At 39.4% G+C, this 22,194-nt stretch overlaps 1 protein-coding gene across 2 annotated transcripts; it reads left to right on the top strand.

The window, feature by feature from the left end:
- Positions 1 to 1,000: 1,000 nt before the first annotated feature.
- Positions 1,001 to 8,959, top strand: LOC116179313 (SWI/SNF complex subunit SMARCC2). 2 transcript variants are annotated; one of them, XM_031499078.1, is made up of 6 exons: positions 1,001 to 1,499; positions 1,554 to 1,673; positions 1,824 to 1,937; positions 1,987 to 2,227; positions 2,297 to 2,516; positions 6,805 to 8,959. In XM_031499078.1, exons 1-6 carry the CDS (start codon positions 1,383 to 1,385, stop codon positions 8,783 to 8,785), a joined length of 2,793 nt encoding a protein of 930 aa, XP_031354938.1. In that variant the 5' UTR covers positions 1,001 to 1,382; the 3' UTR covers positions 8,786 to 8,959. The 2 variants fall into 2 exon arrangements, with proteins under 2 accessions (XP_031354938.1, XP_031354937.1); XM_031499077.1 differs by having other exon boundaries at positions 1,987 to 2,516.
- The last annotated feature ends 13,235 nt before the right edge of the window (positions 8,960 to 22,194 follow it).

Raw genomic sequence — 22,194 nt, 5'->3', positions numbered from 1 at the left:
AAGTAATTTTTTTAAGTTTTTGACTTCTTGATTACTTAATGGTTGATGCAATTTAAAAATCTCAAAAGTTATAAAATTAAAAGAATTTTAAACATGTGAATATGACGAATCTGTAAATTTTGGAAAAATGTGAGGAATTTCAACAACCGCGCGACTTAGAGGGGGAAAGCTGTTTGCGCCATCTTAAGAAGGAAAGCTTGTTACATTTGGCATCTTATATTTTACGTTTGTTGCGTTTTTTGTGTTATTTAATACAGAGTAATCTTAGCATTTCAGTATAATTTATTTGTGTTTTATATGCAACATTTCCTATTTTCTATACCTAATTTTCGATCTTTGTTTTTGAAATCGACTTGCTGTCCCAGGTAACTCGTTCTATCAAGTTACTCATATGGCGGTATTGGGTATCTTCCATTTTCGAAGAAGAAGCAATTATCATGGGTTGAAACAGCAGACCTACGCCGGTATCTTGAAACACTACTTCCAGCATATTCCGCACAATGCGCCAGTCTGGCCAACATTGTAATGTAGTTATTGTTTCAAGTGCTGCAGCCTATTATCCAATACTCGCAATCATACGCATAAAGGCAAGAAAGAACCCGCGTTAATGCCCACTATTTGTTTTTACTGGGATTACGTTGCCGCCATGGGCTTGTTACTTATAATTTTTCAAAATTTCTTTGACCAAGCGAAAGCGCACATAAGGTTCTCAGAAAAGTTTATAAACCGTAACAATAAAAAAAATACAATTAGTTGAAACAACCGATGCACAAATACATATGTAAGTAGTGTACATTTTGGTATCGAGAGAATTTTTTACCAGATAGAATTATTACATCTATAATTATGTGGAATGGAAGATGCAGAAAAACACAAGAATGTTTCTGATGAAAGTAGCTTTGTGATAGGTGTTATAAATAACAAGAGATCTGATATTCCACAGGTAAAATTTAATAATTGTTTCATCACCGTAAACTTACCGATTTATCCACGTTGTGTGTTATAGGGTTTACGGCTTTTAAGATGTAATTGAAGTTAATTAATCTAGTAAAAAACACACACAGCACCAGGAACCAGAGCACGTCTAGATTTGGTCCCAAAGCAATAAATTTGTGTTGTGTTGTGTTGTAGGTGAACGCAGCCAAAACAACCAAACGATGACAATCTGGTGACATTTCGTTCTACTTGCTTGAGTCGCTTGCTCTCCGTTAGGTTGGCAATGATGTATTTATAAGTTTACAATTTACCTCGGTGGCTTTTTTCATGAAAGTTGATTATTAATAATTAAAATTAAACCACTTAAATGCAAACGCTGGTGTAATTTCTATCACTAAAAGTTTCATTCGTAAACAAACCCGCTGACTACTTCGTAACGCCTCAAAATGATTGCGTTTGGACCGAAGAAAGATGGAAGCCCCAATGTTAAATACTTTGAATCTCCAGAAACGTTATCTTCTTTCGAAGTAATACGGCAGTGGTTGCAAAAATCAGCGAAAAAGGTAGAGCTTTTTATATTTGGCAAGTTTGTAGATTTACATTCATTCATATTACAGTATGTACAATCAGATCCACCGACGAACAAAAGCCTTGCAACTCTCGTGGTGCAGCTGTTACAATTTCAAGAGGATAACTTAGGCAAAAATGTACAGAAACCAACAATGACACGGATACCTGTAAGTTCTTTTAGTTTTTTTAACTAATGCTCTCCCATAACTAGGTTTGTATCCTTTTTTAACAATTTAACATTCCTTTTTGTTTTACTAACGCTAATTTTACGTAAAGCAAAAGGCCAGATTTAGCACATCTTATAATTTGTTACGTAGATAAAGTTTTTTATGGATTTTAAACCCGGTGGCGCTCTCTGCCACATATTGGCAACCGCATATCGCTTTAAAAGTGATCAGAATTGGAGGAAATTCGATTTCCAAATAGGAAAGGTAAGTGTGCCGCTGTAACAGTTCTTACTCTCATTTGGAAAGATTTTAGAGTCCAGCTCGTTTAGATCGATTTATCGAACTATTTCAACTGATGGAGAAGGCGCTCGTTCAAAATAAGTTCTACATGTTTCCGGTCATTTATATACGACCGGAGATCGACAAAAATCTGGGAATGAAACTGAAGGATATCGTGAGGAAGCGCAACGGGCAAACAATCGACAACGAAGAGCTGGCGACTCATATTCTGTATCCGCACTGCGATCCCCTGGAGGAAGAATACGCACGACCAGGTCTGAGAAGGGAGAAAATGATCATGATGCATTGGTACTATTTTCCTGATTCTTACGATACTTGGGTAGGGATGGAAGGAGCGCTGGAGGGTCTGCCTGCTGACTCGCCTTCGCCCCACTCCGGTCCGTGGCGGGTCTCCTCGACGTGGCTGCTAGATTCCGATCAGTACAACGAGTGGATGACCGAAGAGGATTACGAGGTCGACGAGACGGGACAGAAGAAGATTCATCAGATGAGAATGTCCGTCGAGGATCTTATGAATCCTTCTTCAGATCTTGATCGAAATAAGTAAGCACGATTTGGTGTAGTTTTCACCACTATAGCTTGCATTACCTATTGAAAGTAACTCTCAAAGTAGTAGAATCGTATACTAATTGAGAGAGTAATCTATCTCTTTATGGTGATAACTTTAGATAAACAATTGAGCGTTTTCTTTTAACATCGCCAGATAACTGTCAAATGATATTTGATTATAATTTGTTTTCCTTGGAAATAATAGGTACACTTGTATGTTGGTTCCACAATAAGGTAAAGTGTTTATTTAGTAGACCATCCTTTCTTCATAAATGGTCATCTGTTTACTCTTTGAAATACTCTATACCAGTGGTTCCCAAAGTTGACTGGGTTTTGACCCATTTAACAAACATTTTCAATCTTGGGACCCACCTCTTGGCTTTAACTTTCTTAAATTTTTAAGAATCATAAATAGCTGAATGAAATATGAAATTTATCACTCATATTTCTTTATTTGTGTCTTATATATCGCCCATTAGGGCCCATTCAATATTCGCTCAGGTGACCCATAGTTTGGGAAACACTGCCCTATACGAATGTTATCTGGTTTCAGTTTGTTTTTCCAGAAATGATGACAGGTAAGGTCATATGTTGGTGTCAAAATACGATACATTGTCACAAATAAATAAAGTGAGGTGGGGTTTTTGTTTGTTACACTGGTTGGCACAAAGCATCCATTGATTTTTTAAACACCCTATACAAAAATACCTGATTCAATTTTTTTTTTACATTGGGACAAATTTTTTACATGCTGCAGTCATTTGTCCATAAAGATTTCGCAAGGATTATGTCTGCACTTTTTGAACACTATCAATATGGTGAATTTTTTTATGGTACACTGCCATTTGTCTAAAAAGATCTCACAATGATCATCGATGTACCAGGGACATACGTTGCAATTAAAATAAGGAAGTGCAGGTGGTATCATATGTTTGTGTCAAATGATACCTACATATTTTTTATTTGGCTAATTTGTCCAAAAATATTTCAAAATTATCATTATTATTATTATTATATAAGAGATTTTTTTTAAACACTGCATCTGTCTCACAATGAGGCAAGTTATTTTTGTACCCTGTACAAACACTACATGGTACATTTTTTTTTCCTAAAAAAGCAATATGTGGGATCATATGTTACTCTCAAATGAAGATAGGTTTTTGTGCGGTACACCGCCATTTGTCTAAATCGAACTGATTCCTACTTCTCTCTCAAAATAAAAAATTGCGGTTACTTTTGTCTTATAAAAAGACAATAGATTATAAGTTGGTCTCAAAATGAGTATGATGAGTTTCAATTTTTTTCGAATATTCAGCTCCAAATATGCCCAGATTTTGGAAGAATTCATATTTCAGTTTCCCTGTGTAAAGCGATCTAAAATTCAATTTAAAAAAAATATTCCATATTCCAAAAAAGGAATAACGACAAACTGACAATTCGAAGTTACAGTGCAGAGTTTGAAACAAAATCTGAATGTGCACCACGTGGGTTTGGTAGAATCGCCATCTTGTAGATGATGTTACACAGACAATGAGACGGCACACCACACATACTTTGTGAATGTCCTGCTTTAGTTCAACTGTGATGATCCAGGGGTTATCCTAGCCAGACATGGCTATGATTAGAGCCGCCTCCCCTTCCAGCATCCTCAGGTTTATATCATGTGTGGGATGGCTTAAATGACCTTGAGGGGTCGAAAAACTAGTCAAACCTAGACCTCATAGGAGCACAGGTCTGTCAGTTGTGGGGCCTTGATTGTAATTGACCATGCAGGTCCATTTATCTCAACCCTTACATGCGTATGGTCCGAGACTGAGGTCTCGTCTGATGCATGCCAGATACATGTTTGCCCCAATTAGCAGAGTTGAGAGAGTAATATCTAACTGTCTAATTTTGTTCGCGTTTGCTATTTCAAGTGAGGTTGAATTGATATACCCAATTAGCAATTTACTCCTCTTGTTTGTGTCCGTACTACTCTTTGCTATGTGGTGCGCGTTGCCATTCAGCCCATGATTAGGTTGATGTTCCTCTGCTTGCAGTATTCAGAGCTTTTATTTCTGTGGGTATCCCCGCTGAGCTGAGGGGATTATCTACTGCAACCAGGTCCCTGGTATGAAACTTGCTTGGTTGATTTAAGCATCATTGCCGTCCTTGGTGCTCCATCTTTCATACTGTGGGGTGTGTATGAGCACAATCGTCACATTGGTTGTGGCAAACCTCTTACACAGCACGTCGGAGGCCGCGTTGTTGGGCTGGCGGTTTGCCTGTAGGAAGGCGATTTTGTCGCCTATGAGGTCTCCCTTAGGCACATTGGCTCCCTGGTCGAATGACTGTTTTCCGCAAGCCTTTACGATGGATAAATTCTCAGATACAGTACCTCGCATTCTTAGTTGGCCACCCTGTACACTGTAATTTGCCCAAAATGATCATGTATATCTTTTCTGAACACCTTGTAGAAATATACAGTAGGTGGAAGCATACGTTGGATTGAAAATAAGTTTTTTTTTGTTTGGTCTGTCATTTATCCAAAATAGTCTAAAAAAATGATCTATATATAGTTACTTCTTGAACACCCTATACAAACACTATCAAAACCAGATTTTTTTACAAGTATAGGTGTCAAATAGAACATGTGTTTTTTTTTGGTACATCGTCATTTCTCGAACAAGATTTTTCTATTAAATTTTGTTATACCAATGATACACGTGTCAGATTTTTTTGGTCTGTTTTTATTATTCTACACCGTCATTTGTCCAAAAATATTTCGAGATGAATAATCATTCTGTTTGCATTTGTCTCTTCAAATGGGGCAAATTTCTTGTATGATTTAGATTTCTACCCAGTCCAGGTTTTCTTTAAAAAAATAGCAAGGTGGACATAATTTCTCATTAGGTGGCCCGGTTTCTGAATGTTTCTAAATTTTAGTTTTGGTTTACACTCACATTTCCAACATTTTCCTGCACGCAAAAAATTAATTATAAAGATTCTGTTTTCACGAGTTTTTAGTCTAAGTAGCCATGGACTTATGATAAAAGAAAAACATAGTCCATGGCTACTTAGACTAAAAACTCGTGAAAACAGAATCTTGATAATTAATTTTTTGGCGTACAAGAAGAAGTAAAATAATCGTTTCACATGATTTAGATGCAGAATTTATATCTCTATACTTTTTATTTGAAGTATTTTTGCGTAAAATAATTAGGAAACGTTTGCGCAAAGAAAAAGTAATTTCCCATGTTAAACGCCTATGTTCCACTTTTCGATTTACACCCTGCACAGGGTGTTCCTACATATGATTTAAATACGGAAGGGACTAATTCTTTGGTTTTTTTATGACTAGTTATAAACGCAAACGCTTCAATACCAATGTACAGGGTGTTTAATAAAGCAAGATTTAAAAAAAATTTTTTTGTATCCTGTAGTTTTTGAGATATTTTGCTCAAATTTGAAATATGTTACGGTGCAGGGCTTCCATCATTGGTCTTGTCAATGATAGTGACAATCTACAGGGTGTTGTTTTTTTAGGGGTCATATTCCATTTTCTACCCCTGACCACTGTTTGATTGTAAAAGAAAAATTGCATTATCTGGTTTGTTTAGAAACTTTTTGGTTTCTTGTCATTTTTTCGTATCTGTGACCGTTACAAATTTACGGTAGTTGGCTAAATGAAAGTATAATTTTTAAAATGGTCCCGTAGGTCCTAGCTTTATTTGGATAATCAACCCTGTGATGTCACTAACGTTAAACTTAACGCGCAGGTTATCTGTCAAAAACGCCGTTTCGCCTATACCTAATAACACAAAATAACGTTTTTTGCCAGATAACCCGCACGTTAAGTTTGACGTTTCTGATACATCACGGGGCTGAATATCTCGTTTTTATTAATTTTGACAGTTATTGTGTTTGCATTAGCTTATAATAATTGTGAAGTGTGCGGTAGAACTATAACACTCTGTAGATCAGTAGCATAGCGTTTAGGTTTATATGAACTTTTAGTACAATTAATTCCGTACGTACATCATATTTAGGAACGCCCTGTATAGGGTCTTGGGCCTGTCTTTCACGTTACCATTAACGTGATCTGACTAATTTTTATGGAAACAAATGTATTCACATAGGAAGTGGGCTATCAAATAATAACCGAAATCTGTGAAGGAAGGAAAAATGCGCAATCTTTACTCCATTAAGAGAATCTTTATTGTCCTGTCAGTGAAATTTTTGCATGGAGCTTCAACTTTTATGAACCCCTCGCCTTGTACTATCGATTTTCTTATTCCTGCAGGAAGAACAAAAAACGTCGGCGATCCCCATCACCCTCAACACTCAAGGTGGGTAAACGCAAAAGCGGTAGAAGTCCGGCGGTCGGCAAAAAAACACGTCCCGATGAAATCGAACCGGAAGATCTAACGAAAGATATGGAAGAGCCTATTCCAGAACCGAACATAGTGGAAGTCAGTCCATCTGCGGCGAACCAGTTGGGTAAGAAGGACCACGAGCTGCAACCCTTAAAGGGGGGCTCTGTGACGGACTTGGATGAATCTGAAGATCGCTGCGAAGATTCCCAAACTGGTAAAAACAGCGACAGTAACACGCAGGACAAGGAAGATAGCCAAGAAGACAATGTAACCGAGCAAACTCATCACATCATCATTCCATCGTACTCCGCCTGGTTCGATTACAATTCAATTCACGATTTGGAAAAGCGAGCTTTGCCCGAATTTTTCAATGGGCGCAACAAATCCAAAACCCCGGAAATCTATATGGCGTATAGAAACTTCATGCTCGACACCTACAGATTAAATCCGACAGAGTACATCACGAGCACGGCATGCCGACGTAATCTCGCCGGTGACGTTTGCGCAATCATGCGCGTACACGCCTTTCTCGAACAGTGGGGATTGGTGAACTATCAAGTGGATACAGACTCCCGTCCGTCTCCAATGGGTCCTCCTCCCACCTCCCACTTCCACATTCTATCCGACACCCCATCCGGCTTGCAACCTGTGAATCCCCCGAAAACCTGCCAACCGAGCGCCGCCAAGACCTTACTGGATTTGGACCGTTCGCAAGAATATAAAAAAATGGACATGATGGATCACATGTCAAACTTCGGATTAAAACTTGATCAATACGCGAAGAAACCGGCTTTGCTACGAAACAAAACTGCCGCCTCCTTGTCACGCGATTGGACCGAACAAGAGACTCTGCTCCTTCTCGAAGGTCTCGAAATGTTTAAAGACGATTGGAATAAAGTGTGCGAGCATGTAGGATCACGTACCCAAGACGAATGCATTCTTCACTTCCTACGGTTACCCATTGAAGATCCCTACCTTGAAGATCCCGAAGCCGGTGGCGCCATTGGGCCTTTAGCTTTTCAGCCCATTCCGTTTAGCAAATCGGGAAATCCGATCATGTCGACGGTTGCATTTTTAGCGTCGATAGTGGATCCTAGAGTGGCAGCCGCAGCCGCCAAATCAGCTATGAACGAATTTGCCAACATCAAAGATGAGGTTCCTGCCGCTTTAATGGATGCTCACATGAAGAACGTCGAGGCGTCGTCGTCCGATGGAAAATTCGATCCTTCAGCCGGACTAGCTCTCAGTGGCATCGCGGGTACGGTTCCGGAAAAGGAAGAAGAGGATAAGGTGAAGAAGGAGGATGGAAAGGAGGAAGAAAAATCGGATGGGGAACAGAAAAAGAACGGAGTGGAATCTGAGGAGAAGTTGGAGGAAAAACCAATCAAGGAAGAGATTTCAGAGGAAAAGGAAGAAAAAATGGATATCTCCGAAAATAAAAGTGAAAAGCTATTGAGAGACAGTGAAATGCAAAGTGCAGCGGCTGCAGCTTTGGCCGCAGCGGCTGTTAAGGCCAAACATCTTGCGGCGGTCGAAGAACGTAAGATCAAGTCATTGGTAGCTTTGCTTGTCGAAACCCAAATGAAAAAATTGGAAATTAAACTCAGGCACTTTGAAGAATTGGAGACGACAATGGAACGTGAGCGGGAGGGTTTAGAATACCAAAGGCAGCAGCTAATTACTGAAAGACAACAATTCCATTTAGAACAGCTAAAAGCTGCCGAATTTCGGGCGCGTCAACAAGCCCACCAGAGAATGCAGGCGGAACAAGGTCAATGGGCGGCACAACAAAACACAGTAGCACACTCGACGCCATCTAGTGACGCGGGCGCTAGCACGACGCCCACCCCACCTTCGCCACAAGCCGCTGCGGTTGCATCGCCGGCACCTCCACATCACCACATATAGAGGAATGGTGTGGGTGTCTGTGTTGATCCTTATTTTTATAGTATTCCATTATCTTTACTTTAATGTTCGACGTAAAATAAGTATACATTAGTCATTTCGTAAATGAGTAAAATAGGGAATGAAATATGTTCACTACTTTGTGCAAAATAGAGGTGTGAAAACATTGTGATTTCATGATGTGTTTTATTTAATCAAAACATTTTTTGATAATTACAAAAAATACACCCGTATTCCGTAGATACATCCAAATATCTAATATGTAAAAATCCCTTTTCACAGTGTTTGTGGTCAGAAACGGCTTGACTGATTTTTATATATATTTAGTAGGTATGAGAATTTCACACCACTAGGTGATTATGATTATATAGTTCGGCGGTTGTGCGAGGTGAGGCAGCGCAACCGGCGAAAGCGAGCTCCAAGAAAACAAGATTTCCCGGTATGTAGTTCGCTGGGTTTAGAACTAACGTATAAAGTGTTTAAAGCAAACAAATGCAATACTATCTCCGCTACAGTATTGTAACGTTATTTATAAATTCGGGTTCGATTTATATCAATATTCGATTCGATTATTTATTTCACACACTTCGCAATTTATATTTCCGCGCTCTAATGTTTCATACGTACTCGATCTCGTTCGATAGTAAAAACTGCCGCGATGTTCGGTCCGCAACCATTTATACACGCAAGCAATGTAAGTCCAGAACATTCGCGCATTTACCAGACACGCTGCAAACATCCCTACCATCGCGCGTCTAGAAAATTCCAGAGCGCCAAAGGCGACGTCATGTCTGGAGCATTTCCGTTACACTGCCCCCTTCTTAATTCTGGACGTCTCGTTCAGAAACTGCGTTAGTATTACTTTTTAATGCCTCGTGTCGGAATCTGCAGTCAGAGCCTGCTCGACAAACACCTTTCTTGAAAAAGTAACAGTCCACAGTTTTGCGGAGGGTCGTCCCCTGTGGGTTGAAGCAGCATACTGTAATTCGAACGCTAGTGTTTCTAAAAATCACTTCGATCATGGTTCGCACTATCTTCCAGTCCAACCCATCTAAACCACATCCAATCTTCGGGATCGCCAAGCTATTTATGTCATAGTATGCCATGAGTTTCTTTAAGCTTTTTAAAGCAGACCAGAGGTTTTCATAGGTGGGTTTGCCTTCTGACGTTTTCTTTGAAACCAAGTAGAACAAAGAGCGTTGACTATCTTCCAAGCGCAGTACTTTACCCACTCGTGGTCTTTGCTTTAACAACTCGTCCATTCTTCCAAATCTTTTCCGGAATACGGAAGCTATACCTCTACCCATGCGAAGGTCTTCGGCGACACAATGGGCGATGGAAACGTTAACCGGAAGCTCAAAAATATTTTGACAAATTTCCTGAGTAACGCCAAATCGAGCTTTCTTCCGCTGGGCGTAATTTGACATAAAATCGTTAAAGTTTGGCTCGATCCCAAAGCTGCGTTCCTCTTCTCGAATACCTCTAACTTCTTCGTTGTTGTTGGATCCGGCATATCGTGCGAGTCGATTAATGTGGACAACTTTCGGTTTCCGGTGGTTCATTCTGATACGATATATCACGTCATTTATTTTCTTGATCACCTCATACGGACCTTCCCATTGTCTTTGTAGCTTGGGAGAAAGACCCCTTCGTCTCTGTGGATTGTGCAGCCATACCAGATCTCCAGCTTCAAAAGTTTCATTGGCCGAGCGGAGGTTGTATTGATTTTTCATGCGATCGCTGGCAATCTGAATATGACTTCTAGCCAAGTCGTGAATATCGTTCATCTTCGCCTTTAGTTGGTCAACATAATTTTCACCTGCGACATATTCTTCATGGGGTTTACGCCCAAACTCGAGATCACATGGAAGGCGTAGTTCACGACCCAACATAAGGCAGGCAGGAGTCTGACCCGTGGTCTCGTTGACGGCTGATCGATATGCCATAAGGAACAGGTGGAGGTACTGGTCCCAATTTTTCTGATGTTCTGCCACGACTTTTGAAAGATATTTACCCATCGTTCGATTCATTCTCTCCACCATTCCATCTGACTGAGGATGCAAAGGTGTTGTTCTGGTTTTATTGGCTCCTACCAATCGACAAACATCTTGGAACAAAGCCGATTCAAAGTTCCTTCCTTGGTCTGAATGGATTTCTATAGGAACACCAAAACGTGTAAAGAACTCCTTTACCAACACTTCTGCAACTGTTGCTGCCTCTTGGTTTGGAATGGCGTAAGCTTCAGTCCACTTTGTGAAATAATCCATAGCGACTAGGATATATTTATTTCCGCCATCTGTCTCGGGAAACGGTCCTGCGATATCGATAGCAACTCGTTCCATCGGACTACCAACGTTATACTGCCTCATGGGTGCCTTCTTCTTGGAAACTGGTCCGTTTCCAGTAGCACATAACTCACATTTTTGACACCATCGCCGGACATCTTCTTTACGGTTGACCCAATAGAATCGCTCACGTACCCTTTGCAACGTTTTCGTAATACCAAAGTGTCCTCCGGAAGCGCCGTCATGCAATTTTCGCAATACTTCCGACACTTTGCTTCTAGGTACTACTAATTGCAGCGTCGATTCGGTGCCATCTTCACTTTCAAGGGTCCTATACAACAGGTTGTCTTTCAGAGTCAGGCTATTCCATTGGCCCCAATAACTCTTTACTTCAGGACTTGTGGCACTAATGTCTTGCCAGTCTGGTCTTTGTCCGTGGCGCATCCAATTCAGAACAGTTTTTATACTTGGGTCGTTTTCTTGGGCCGTTTTGATTTCGCTTGGCTTCCATTCCTCACTCTCTACAGTTGTTCGTCGCAGATGGCCAATCTTGTCTTCTATTTTAGAACAATGTGTGCAGTTGTCCTTGCACGGTCTTCTTGACAAAGCGTCTGCATTATTGTGAACTTTTCCAGCCCTGTGTTCAATGTCGTAGTCATATTCCTGAAGACGTTCTAACCATCTTGCCACCTGTCCTTCTGGGTTTCGGAACTGCAAGAGCCACTTTAGCGCTGCATGATCTGTCCTTATCAGGAACTTGCGGCCGTAAAGGTACTTATGGAAATGTTCGCATGCCTTTACCACACCCAGGAGCTCTCGCCTAGTCACACAATAATTCCTCTCGGGTTTCGACAGTACTTTGCTGAAATAGGCAATGACTCTTTCCTGTCCGTCTTGCAATTGAGAGAGAACAGCTCCAATGGCGGTGTTAACATCATCCAAATATACCAGACATGTCTGCCACGTTAGTCCCCTTAGAACTGCTTCCATAAGTCTCTCAAACGTCGCGGGGGCATTACACAATCCGAAAGGCATTACTGTGAATTGCCAAAGTCCAGAGCCTATAGAAAACGCGGTCTTCTCTCGGTCTGTCGATTCCATCCCCACTTGCCAATAACCACTCTTTAGGTCGGGTGTGGAAAACCATTGGGCTCCAGATAGAGTGTCCGAGGTGTCGTCTATTCTTGGCAGTGGATAGCTATCTTTCTTGGTGACCGAATTTAATAGACGGTAGTCAACGCAAAATCTTGTGGAGCCATCCTTCTTCTTTACAAGCACTATCGGTGATGACCAAGGACTATTCGATGGCTCGATGACACCTTGTTTTCTCATGTCTCTAATAATCTCCTCAGCTTCGTCTCGTTTAGCCAATGGGAGTCGCCTTGGCTGTTGTCTAATCGGTTGGGAATTGCCAGTATTTATTTTATGGGTGACTATGCTTGTCTTGCCCTTGTCCTGGTCGTTTACCGCGAACACATCTCGGAATTCCACAAGCATATTTTTCACCTTTTGTCGTTGTCTATTGTCCAAATCTGGGGTGTTTTTAATGACCATATCTATCAGCTCTCTTGGATACTTTCCTTTAGATAGATTTTCCGATCTCACAGAGCGAATAGCCGAGATGGGCACACACTGTCCAACTACAGTTCGTTTGCTTAGCTTAACAGGACTATCTTTCAAATTCATAATTCGAATCGGAACGCCATTTTGAACTTTTACCAGAGCCCTAGCCACTAGAAATTCCTTTTCGTTTAGTGCTTCGACTATCCGTAGGCTTCCCTGGCGACAATATCCATCTAAAGTGGTCATTATAATTTTTTCACTAAGTCCGGGTATAATGACGTCATGAGTGGTTAACAGGCGGATGACATCTTTGTCTTCATGGAAAGGGAGTTCTTCATCGCCGACCTTTAACACGCCCTTTTTCACGTCTAACACAGCTCCGAGTTTCTTAAGAAGATCCATCCCCAAGATGAATTGATCAGAAATATCAGCAATTAGCACCTGGTGATTGATGGTGGTCTTTCCGATGGTGACAGACATTTGTATTTCTCCGTGCGTTTTTATTCTTTCACCAGTTGCTGTTTTTAACTGCACGGTCGAAGATGAGATCCGAGAATGATTCTTCAATAACTCTGGTCTTGCAATAGTTCTTGTTGCACCTGTGTCTACTAGCAAGGATCTGTCTTCTCCATTAACTCGGCCATCGATGTACAGGCTCAGAACTTTTCCAGACGACGTAATGTTTACAGTGAAGATCGGGGCTTTGTTTCTGCAGGTCGACGATAGCCCCTTCCTGTCGACCTTTCCTAGTTTTCCGACTGCTGCAATGGTCTTTGGCAGTTGCGGCGAACGTGTCCAATCTCGCCGCAATTCCAACATCGTGGTTCACGTTTCTTTGCCAGTGACTGTATTGCTTTATTGACCTTCTCTTCCACTACTTTACTGACCTTTTCTTCCACTACTTTACTGACCTTTTCTTCAAAACTTTCAGAGCCACCTTCCTCTTCGATGGTTCTTACCCGGCTCTCACTGCGAGGTTCCACCATACGTACTCGCGCACTTCCATGACTAGATTTCTTGGCGGCTTCGAATTCTAACGCATGGGCCAAAGCTTTCTCTATTTTGTCGTGCCTAGCCAGTCTCAAAGCCTGCTGGGCATCTCCATCACGAACGGCATCGATAAATGTTTGTACAGCCAGTTGATCAAGAAAGCTCTCCGGTGCCGTAGGGTATGCCAATCGAATCAGTCTAGCGATGTCCGCTTCAAGTTCCTGCAAACTTTCTCCAGGTTTCTGCATTCGGTTCTTGACTTGGGCATAGTAAACTTGCTGAAGGTGTTTATCGCCATATCGCATTTCAAGTCGCGCTACTATTTGTTGGAAGTTCTGTTGATCCTCGGGGATGGTCCGCAACACATCCAGAGCATCTCCTCTCAGAGCAAGAATCAGGGCTGTAGTTTTGTCTTGAAGAGTCCATTTATTTGCCGCAGCCGCTGCTTCAAACTGTCGAACGTACGTGGTCCAAGGAATCTTACCATCAAAAGTAGGTGGCTTTATTCGGGCTTGCTGAACGTCGCCTTCTACTCTTGTATTTGTTTCTGGGTCGACGTTCTTGTAATGAGTAGACTGTGGCACCTCAAGAAGACGGTCCATCAGTAATTCATCTGGGGCACTACTAGTACGCTCTTCCGTAGTCAGTCGCAAGAATTGCTCGCGCAGCTCTTCATACTTGTGCTCAATCTCAACGAATGTTGCTTTAAATGTTTTGGAAACTTCCGTAATTCTATCTTCAACTTTTTCTTCAATTGATTTAGAGACTTCTTCATAATCTTTCTAGAATTTTCCTCCATCTTCTCGAACTTCTCTTGAATATTTCTAGAATTTTCTTCATTAATCTTTCTAGAATTTTCTTCCAACTTCTCGAACTTCTCTTGAATATTTCTAGAATTTTCTTCATTAATCTTTCTAGAATTTCCCTCCATCTTCTCGAACTTCTCTTCAAAATTTCTAGAATTTTCTTCCAACTTCTCGAACTTCTCTTCAAAATTTCTAGAATTTTCTTCCAACTTCTCTTGGTTGCTTTTTATTTCTTGTTGCAACACCTGTTGGCCATTTTGGATTTGCTGGAGCAAATTGAGCATCGTTTCTTCCATTTTAGCGGCAGCAGATCTTGTTACAGGCATACACAAGCACAAGCACTTAATTTAATCTTACTTTTAATTAATTTAATTAATCCCACTTCTGACACCAATGTAACGTTATTTATAAATTCGGGTTCGATTTATATCAATATTTATTAAACAGAACTAAAACACTATAAAATCCGTACAATTTATATCGATTATTTATATCACTCACACTTCGCAATTTATAGATTTTCGCGCTCGATGTTTACGTACTCGTTCGGTAGTAGACTGCCGCGATGTTCGGTCCGCAACCATTTATACACGCAAGCAATGTAAGTCTAGTACATTCTCGAATAATCGCGCGCGTAGAAAATTCCAGAGCGCCAAAGGCGACGTCATGTCTGGAGCATTTCCGTTACACTCTTAATGTATGTTGCAGAACTACCAGGGAGGTAGGTAGTTAAAATTTACATTATCAATTATATCACTACGTAGGTATTCTTAATAGTCAAGATGAAGAGATGAAAGTAACACTTCAATTCCTTAGGTACAGCAAAAACCAAAGGGCAGGTGTACCTACTAATTTCTTAAAATACAAATCTATTGCAGGTTCATTATTTGTTAGCTATACCGATAATTACTCATAAAGAAATTCAAAAGGAGCATACCATTCTTCAGTTCCTGCAGGGCACGGCAGAAGTAACAGTGGACAGTGACAATTCTTTTTCGTCCTCGGTCCGCTGCAGTCAGCCATTGACAGACCAACAAATGCCAATACCAACAGAGTATAAATAATGAAACCTGCTTTCATGTTGAACACCTTAATTCTGACTATCCGGCGTAATTTACGGCTATACTTATATACCTCTAGTGCAGAAAAGCGCAGGGTACGACACCTAATTTTATTAGGTACCTACTTATCATATCATATCGTGTAATCTAACTTTTTTACAATTGCATTCTTGGAATCTTTGACTTTTTTAGTAAAATTTTCGAATTTTTTGAAAGTTTGCCGTGGACGTAATCTCTGAATTTTGAAAGTGTTCATAAATTTAATCTCATTTAAGTTACACATATTTTAAAAAGAAGTGTTTTAGTATCTACCACCAAAAATGATCGCGAAATTTCAATGGCGTCTGAAAATGTAATTTGACTGCAGTTGAAAACAGAAATGTGTGAACAACGTAATTTCTGTTGATACCTAACTACGTTGAGATATCATCACATTTACCTATCTATGATAAATAAAAGTGTTTACGATAATAATTACAATGCCCCTTATCAATTGTCAGATTAAGAAACGATGTTGCTTCCTGGTCAGGGCTTTTCCTTTTTCCTGTGTCAGATTAAGAAACGATGTTGCTTCCTGGTCAGGGCTTTTCCTTTTTCCTGTGTGTGTTTTCTTGTCTTCTTCTTGCGCTATAGTTCGTGATGAATCGATCGATATACAACTAGGGTTTGGTGTAAGACTATACCACCGTGGTGTAAGAGGAGGAGCATTCGGCATGACAAGCTTATAGACATTCTTCTAAGTTGGTATAATGGTGAGAAGATATTGGACGAGAGAAATGTGCAGTATACAACAGGAAGCCCATTGCTATTTAGTTTGTTTATCATGGAATTAACACATTCTAAACTCAGACCTGAATGTTTGCTATCTTGTTGACGCCACGATCGATAACAAGCTGCCTATGGTTAAATTCACCCCCTTCTCCACAACTTGGTACTTTATCAAATGAAGTTGCTCGTGTTTGTATAGCCTTATGCCTTGGAGCCAATATTTGTCAACCTTTCACCTGTTCTTGTGATGCTCCAGTTGATTCGTTAGCGTCACATAGATTGATTTGTAACACTGGACGCAGATCTCGACAGCCGAAGCTTGGCATCTTTACAAACTCTCTCTGTTCTTGAATCATGTGGGACATTGAGAGATGGTAAGAGGCCAGATGGCGTTACTTCGATCCCTTAGCAAAGAGGGGTACCTACCAATGGTTTAGGTTTAGGCAATTGGGTAGGTACGCTTACTCCTTGTTATTTGAATTCTACAGGGTGTCAATTTTAAAACTTGCAGTCGGCCATATTTTCCAAACTAAAGAAGATACTGAAAATCGCGCAAAATCGTTTCGGGGATATCGAGGGGGAACCAGAATGACGTTATGAGTACAACCCCCGACCACCACTTAACTCCCAGCCTCCCCCTCATCAAAAATCCTAAATTGCAACCCCATACTTGTGACACATCGTTGGAAAGCTACTGAAAAATGCTTTCCAGTGGTACCAATAAAGTCAATATTTATTAAGACAATTTAACAAAAATTTAATAATTAATAAAAAAAAAACTAAATGTTGACATTGAGGGATTTATGGCAAATTGGCCAAGAACTTCAAGCTGAGCTGCTTCATTAAGCAATCTTGGTTGCTTTCTTTTTTTATTGACTTACAGTACAGCGGAACGTGTGGAAATAATATTCATTTATGGATCCGAAAATCGATCATCTTTTAAAACAGCTAGAACGTCTAATGAGAGGCATCCCGGGAGAAATGTAAACCACTCCTATGTTCTCATAACGTCATTCTGATTCCCCCTCGATACCTCCGAAACGGTTTTGCGCGATTTTCAATATCTTCTTTAGTTTGGAAAATATGCAAGTTTTAAAATTGACATCATCATCATGCAGTTGTGCGGTTGCCGAGCTTTTAAACCTTCTACCCAGATGCTTTTGAGTTGATGGGAATTTACAAGAGAGTTGATGGAAGACTTCGATAACAAACTTGAAACTTGAGCGTGCAACTGGTGAAAATCTAGCCAGTGAATTTTTGTGGTAACGTCTTTTTATTAAAGTACAACCTGGTAACGCGACTCATCCCGCGTTCTAATGATTTTAGTACTATTTTCTGATTATATGTAAATGTTCAGAGTTTCCTTAATTCCAGTTAAAAAAAAAGTGTTTTCAAAAAGAAATCAATTACCTACGTCTTAATATTTAATTTAAAGCAGTTAAAAACAGAAAATGTAGCTATTGTCTTTGAATATATTTATATTCAAAGCTATTGTGCGAAATTTCTGTTGACAACAAAAGTCGAGATATCGCACATCTATCTACAATAAATAAAAGTGTTTACAACAATTATAATGCCCCTTATCAATTGTCAGCAAGTACCTAGTTGATAACTACCTACCTATCATATCAATCCACTTACCTATACTTGTTATTCAATAATTTTAGATCCGTATGTTATACTCGTGTAGGCTATTAAAAGTTCTTGGAGATACGTGAAAACGGACTATTAAGGCTCGGTGCACACATCCAATTTTTAGCGCATTTCCACAAAAATTAAAAAAAATGCGCTGTTGTGGCCACTTTGTCCGTCCGTCCGCTCGTTTTGCGACGCTACTAGTTCTTTATCTTAAGAGCTATTGTTCTACTTCTTTCGCTATTTGGTTCGTTATGGTGTCGAGTCTTGTACCAAGGAAGGAATTTTTTCTGTACGGCTTACAAAAAAAGTTATTGTAAAAAAAACAAAAAACCGTTTTTTACATGTTCCATAATTTTACACTTTTGCCGTTATTAACGATCCTAGAGATCGTTTATAATTTTGCATTGCTATCTGTCGCCTGCCGGTTGGTTTCTCCGTCTGTTCCTTTGTCTGTCTGTCCATCTATCTGTCCGTGTGAACGATAACTTTGTTTAGAAATGTTCGATCGCTTTTACATCTCCGTTAGTTATGAACTGAATTGCATGAAATTCAATATGGGCATAGCTTTAGCCATATAATACGCAATGCCAAAAGTTGAATCGAATCGATTCAAAATTCACAGTGCCCTTTTCGCATCTCGACCATTTGTAAACCGAATTGCAAACTTTTTTACTTATAAAAGCATTTGAATGAAATTTGATACATAGGCACTTGGGATAAAGGAAAATCAAACGCCAGTTTCAAAATTAAAATTAAACACTACAAAAAAAACCGTACAATTTATATCGATTATTTATTTCACACACTTCGCAATTTATATTTCCGCGCTCTAATGTTTCATACGTACTCGATCTCGTTCGATAGTAAACTGCCGCGATGTTCGATCCGCAACCATTTATACACGCAAGCAATGTAAGTCCAGAACATTCGCGCAATTACCAGACACGCTGCAAAGATCCCCACCATCGCGCGTCTAGAAAATTCCAGAGCGCCAAAGGCGACGTCATGTCTGGAGCATTTCCGTTACAGTATAAAAGATTATGGAAGGCTAAATGAGCTAAATAGTGCATAGTGCACACATTCAAGCAGCAGGGAATATTTTAATGGTTTGTACAGAATACTATAACCATTCCTTTAATTTGCAACTAGAAGGTAACTCATTTAAAGCGCATTTTTGCAAGTTTATTTGTAAAAAGGTAGCTTTTAATTTCACTTTGGCCGGCTAGTAGCAAATGTGGGCCTGTAGAAGAGCGCTTGTAGAAAGATGAGGAGTGTACATGTACGTGTAATTTACAACTGTATATAATTAATAGATATATTAAGACGAGTGTGTAATCAAGTCACTAAAGCACGCGCAACGTGTTTCTTATAGTATTTTTTATTATACCTAACCTACAATATAATTAAAAATAAGGGAAATACGTTTGTGAAGGTTTCAACCAAAAAATAGGTACCAGCCAAAGAAATGTTCTGCATTTACAGAAAGCGACCTAAGAAGATTTTTGATTTCAACGCCAGATGACAGTTTCCAAAGTCATACTTGAAGTAAAATTAGCAACCTTAAAGCATGTATGTTTTAAAGGCCTAATTTCGCACGCATTTATTTTGAGTGTCCAAAACGGAGATTGTGGTGCAGTTATAATAAAAAAATAGATTTTCGATTCCGAAGGGATGAAAACTGCCAATTGGAGGTTGCAAAATGTTGAACTATCTTGGTGAACTAATGTTTTTATTTTTTTTGGTGTTCATTCGACACGAGCGATTGCAGATAATAACTGCGGTTCGTACGTATAGGTACTTTTGCATGCCAACGTCACCGTAGCTACCCTCTGTAGCTCCTCGCGTGTTTAATCATTCCCTAAATTTTATTTTTAGCTTTCTAGCTCGAACTAGGTGATAATTGCGATCACCATTTTTTTTACCTCATGTTAATACCACAGCCGGAAATCAGGAGTATAAGTACCTACCCTTGACAAAGAGACATGTGTTCTTTGCCCTCGAGTAAGAAGCCTTTACTTTTCGAGTTGCGCTCTGAGAATCGTAATCTATTTACCGCTGATATGCATAGATACATTGAATTTAAATTCAATGATAGATATATGATACTGATATGTCGCCTATTTATTAACATGATGATACATACCTAATAGAAGGTTTTTTTTTGAAAGATTTTTGAATGAATGATACTATTACCAAAGAGTACCTATAGTTGCTCTGCTATTACTCGGTTCTTTAGGATTGGAACTTCAGTTTTAATTGTTTTCTAATCTTTTTTTTGCGTGATTCTGTTTCTAACTTTGAATGTAAGTAGGTATGTTATTTTCTTACCAGCTTGCAAAAATAGGTATAAGGCATATTATTAATGGAGTATTGGATAGATTTTGTTATAGATACGTAGTAGCAATCGTTGCGCGAATTTCGTAATAAGCGATATATCTACTAATCATCGTAATTAGTTATCAAAGTTATCAACAGAAGTGAGTTGTTTACGCAATAGCACTCTTTCTTGTTTTTAACTGCCTTCAAATTAAATTGGTAAGACGCCATTGATTAGATATCGCGATCATTTTTTTTGTACCACTTCACTTAAAAAAAAATACGTAGGTAACTAGTATCTATAAATGAATGATAAACCATCTCTACTACCTAAAACAGTCAGGTTTTCGTAAGCACCACAGCACTGTTACGGCTCTATTGTGTTTACTACATTCAATAAAAGGAGAGTATGATAACGGCAATGTTACTGTAATGTGTGGATTAGACTTTTCGAAGGCTTTTGACACTGTCAGTCATTCTAGACTAACCCATAAGCTGGAGACATTAGGTCTTTCTAAACACTCTATAAACTGGTTCAAAAATTATCTATCCGATAGATCGCAAAGGACTAAAATCTCTACGGCAAAAGGGATTTCCGTATCTGCTTCATTACCTGTTGAAGGAGGTGTTCCACAAGGAAGCATCCTTGGACCATTACTGTTTAACGTGTATGTCTCGGACCTCAACTATTTCCTAAAATATGTTGATATACATCAATACGCAGACGACATCCAGTTGCTAATGACGATCAACAGTAGCAACTCAAATACGCATATGAGTAATCTAAATGAAGATCTACACACAATTTCTAAGTGGGCAGCCGTGAACAACTTACATCTCAACTCCAACAAAACTGTTGTTATGGCCGTTGGCACCACGACAAATTTACATAAATTTCACATGTCAACATCTCAAAAAGTAGAAGTCGACGGAAACTGTATAGAGTTTGCCACATCCGCCAAAATCTTGGGACTGCATATTGATCAAAATCTGAACTGGGAAGTGCACGCCAACTATGTATGCACCAAATCGTATTACAAGTTAAAAACGCTATACAGATCTAAAAATCTTTTAAGCCAAAATATTAAACTCAATCTAGTTAAACAATTAGTTTTACCACTAATCACCTATGGAGATGTATGTTACCATGGTCTTAACGGGAAGCTATCTTACAAATTACAAAAGGTCCAAAACTATTGCTTACGTTATGCATGTGGCTTACATAAGTTTGATCGCATACAACCTATGCTACGCAGTCTAAATATGCTAGACATGAAGAAAACCCGTGTACATAACACACTTTGTCTGTTGCATAAAGTAATCAAAACAAACAGTGCACCATTATACCTACGTGACTTGTTCAAATCCCTACAAAGTTTTCACTCGTATAACACACGTACCAGTGACTTGTTTCTACCTAAAACGAACACTCAGATAGGCTCTACTTCATTTCAAGTGCTAGCCGCAAGCCTATGGAATATCTTACCGCCGAGCATTCGTGACATCACTGCCAGAAAACTTTTCATTCAGCAATGCCACAACTTCCTGATGAACGCTGTAGGCTAAATTTAACTCATACCACTGCAATCAATGTATATATACTCTTTCTCTTTGATGTTATCTACTTATCTATATTCTTATGTACTTACTATATTTAATGAACTTTAACTACATTTATATGATTAAGCTTGTAGAGGAGGGATAAATGGCCCTTGTGGCTTTTCCTTATCCTAAATAAAGATGATTATTATTATTATGGTCGGTGTTTCTTGTGAGAACTCAGGTCTAGCCTGGTTAACTAATCGCACGGATTAAAATCAAGTAACGATTAGTGTCTGTGTCTGTGTCTGGTGAAGTTATGTAGGGTTCTAAAGAAAAATAAAAATTAAAATAAATATTCACACACTCACATTGGAAATCTAGAGATAGTATGTAATTCATACTTACCAACATAGCTATTAATGGCCCCAATAGTCAACGCTATC

This window comes from Photinus pyralis, unplaced genomic scaffold (genome assembly GCF_008802855.1).
Source record: "Photinus pyralis isolate 1611_PpyrPB1 unplaced genomic scaffold, Ppyr1.3 Ppyr1.4_LG8, whole genome shotgun sequence".
Classification (NCBI taxonomy): domain Eukaryota; kingdom Metazoa; phylum Arthropoda; class Insecta; order Coleoptera; family Lampyridae; genus Photinus; species Photinus pyralis.
The sequence above is the reverse complement of the archived record's forward strand: the minus strand, read 5'-3'. Positions and strand labels throughout refer to the sequence as shown.